The sequence below is a fragment of the Echinococcus granulosus genome (genome assembly GCF_000524195.1).
Source record: "Echinococcus granulosus chromosome Unknown EG_S00197, whole genome shotgun sequence".
In the NCBI taxonomy this organism is placed as follows: domain Eukaryota; kingdom Metazoa; phylum Platyhelminthes; class Cestoda; order Cyclophyllidea; family Taeniidae; genus Echinococcus; species Echinococcus granulosus.
Window position 1 is genome coordinate 17,744 of NW_020170577.1, and position 2,011 is coordinate 19,754.

At 41.2% G+C, this 2,011-nt stretch overlaps 1 protein-coding gene across 1 annotated transcript; it reads left to right on the forward strand. All coding sequences in view use genetic code 11, as the record gives it.

Annotated features, from left to right (window-relative positions):
• Positions 1 to 74: 74 nt before the first annotated feature.
• On the forward strand, positions 75 to 493 carry EGR_10185 (hypothetical protein; the record flags this gene model as incomplete). Its single annotated transcript, XM_024499434.1, has 2 exons — positions 75 to 236; positions 326 to 493. The coding sequence occupies 2 exons, from the start codon at positions 75 to 77 to the stop codon at positions 491 to 493; spliced, it is 330 nt and encodes a 109-aa protein (XP_024346146.1).
• Between the last annotated feature and the right edge of the window lie 1,518 nt (positions 494 to 2,011).

Genomic DNA, 2,011 nt, shown 5'->3' on the forward strand with positions numbered 1-2,011 from the left:
GTCTCTGCACCTCGTGCGCCTCAATTTGTATTTTGGGTAGCTGTGGTAAAAGGCCTACGCATCCCAAGTTTTTGATGAAATTACCATCATTGCTTAAATGGAGTGGCATTAGGTACTCAAAGGTACCTCCTTACGATGCGGATCTACGTTTTAATGTTGGGGAATATTTGAGCCTGACATTGTGCAAGCCCGTCCCGTCCTCGTTTCTCGGCCGTAGTGCTGACTGTTTCAACAAGGTTAGATCCTTGAAAAGGCTTTTACCATTTACTTAATCCTCATTAAAAGAAGATGCTGGATATTATTACTTAGTTCCCTTTTTTTATAGTCAATTCATCTCTTGTTAGAGGTAGGTCTCTCACACCGTGGCTCCTGGGTGGTGGGTCACAAGTCCTGGAAGGTGTGCCTAGCCGTAGTCCGCGCCACTTTATGCCGTCGAGTGATAAGCGACGTCACACCCACCTTGAAGGCATTTCGGGCTCGTTTGTGTGCCTAGCTAGCTACACTGATGATGCGGTAGAAGTGAGACGCCAGTTTCATGATTAATAACTACTTCGTATTTTCTTTTTTCTTCATTCTATTTGCTAAGTTAATGGCAGAAGCTGTGACAGTCACTTAGTGTGGAAAATAAAGGTTCGCTCCACTTTTCCTCCTTTTTCCCATTAAAAAAGAGAAATACAATTGTCTTTAAATGCTAAAAAGTTTTTTTGGAAGAATGTTTTGAGTTTGTTTACCAAGTACTTTAACCCAGGCGAATTGCGTAATTGTAAATGCTCACCTCGCCTTCTATATCATTGTTTTGCACAGTACACAGACAATAGCCTTAAAAGGAATTCTTACGAAGGGGTAAGTCATCAACTTTTTAATAGTCGCCGTCTTTATCATCCTGATTGGGTAATGCTTAAGCCCAGACTTTTGAATAAATCTGGTTTAGACACCTTTCCTCTAGCTTACAGCTACGTGAAAGAGATTTTCGAAGTCCCCTTCCAGCAGTATCTATCAGTGGTTCTTTGTCAGTGCTTTAATAAGTAGCATTCATTACTCAATTTTACTTGATATTCACCAAATTCACTTACGGGAACAGATTCCACAATACCATAATGCGGAATAAACAGCTTATTCGACGTCCAGAGTGCCTTATAAATTGTGGAAGTAAGGAAGACTGCTTCACTTTACATATTCAATTATAATAGTTAAACCAAGAGATTAAAACTGGGCTGGCATCTGAGACAGGGTTACTCAAAGTTTTAACAGGTCAAATGAGACATCTTCACCACTTTGCACGTCCGGGGGACGTTTGTACACCAGGAGGGTCACCGTAAAGATGGGAATCCCTAAGCTGCCTCTCCTTCAGATTGTCTGATGGTGCGGCACTCATTTTTGTGACTCCTGGTCCTTCTCGGGAGGCAAGAGTCACAACAAGAGACAACATCTGACAGATATCCTACATTGAGCGTTCCAACCGCCATTGAAATCCCCAACTGGCACCAACTCTTATTTCAAATACATTGTTGTTTGTAAAAAGCTAGGTAGAAAGATAATTCCAGGTAGTTTTTCGACGGTGATGTCTTTCCGATTCATCCTTACAAATCGCTAAACGTTTCACGGTTTCCCCAACCAACATTCGAGAGTGGCTTCACAGATATCATATTCTCAAAAGATTCATTGTCGCAGAAGTAACAGCAATAGTTCATAAAATACTCTCCAAACAAGGGAAAGACGATCACAAGGGCTCGTCATACTCATCTAGGAGCACCACCTTCATATAAAGTAGTCATTTAATAAGGCTACATTGTCAAGGTTAAAGGCCCGCATCCGGTCACGCTCTAACACCAAAAAATCAACTCAATTTTAGGTTGCAAAATATAAATATTGACAAGCCAGAGATTATTCTAGTAGAAAGTAGTTACTTTGTGCCACTTGACGGTTCCATAAATAGATAAGAGGGAAGACAAGATGGGCTGACTAGGAGGGAAGGTGTCTTTACATCCTCTCGAGCATTTTCATCACCAAT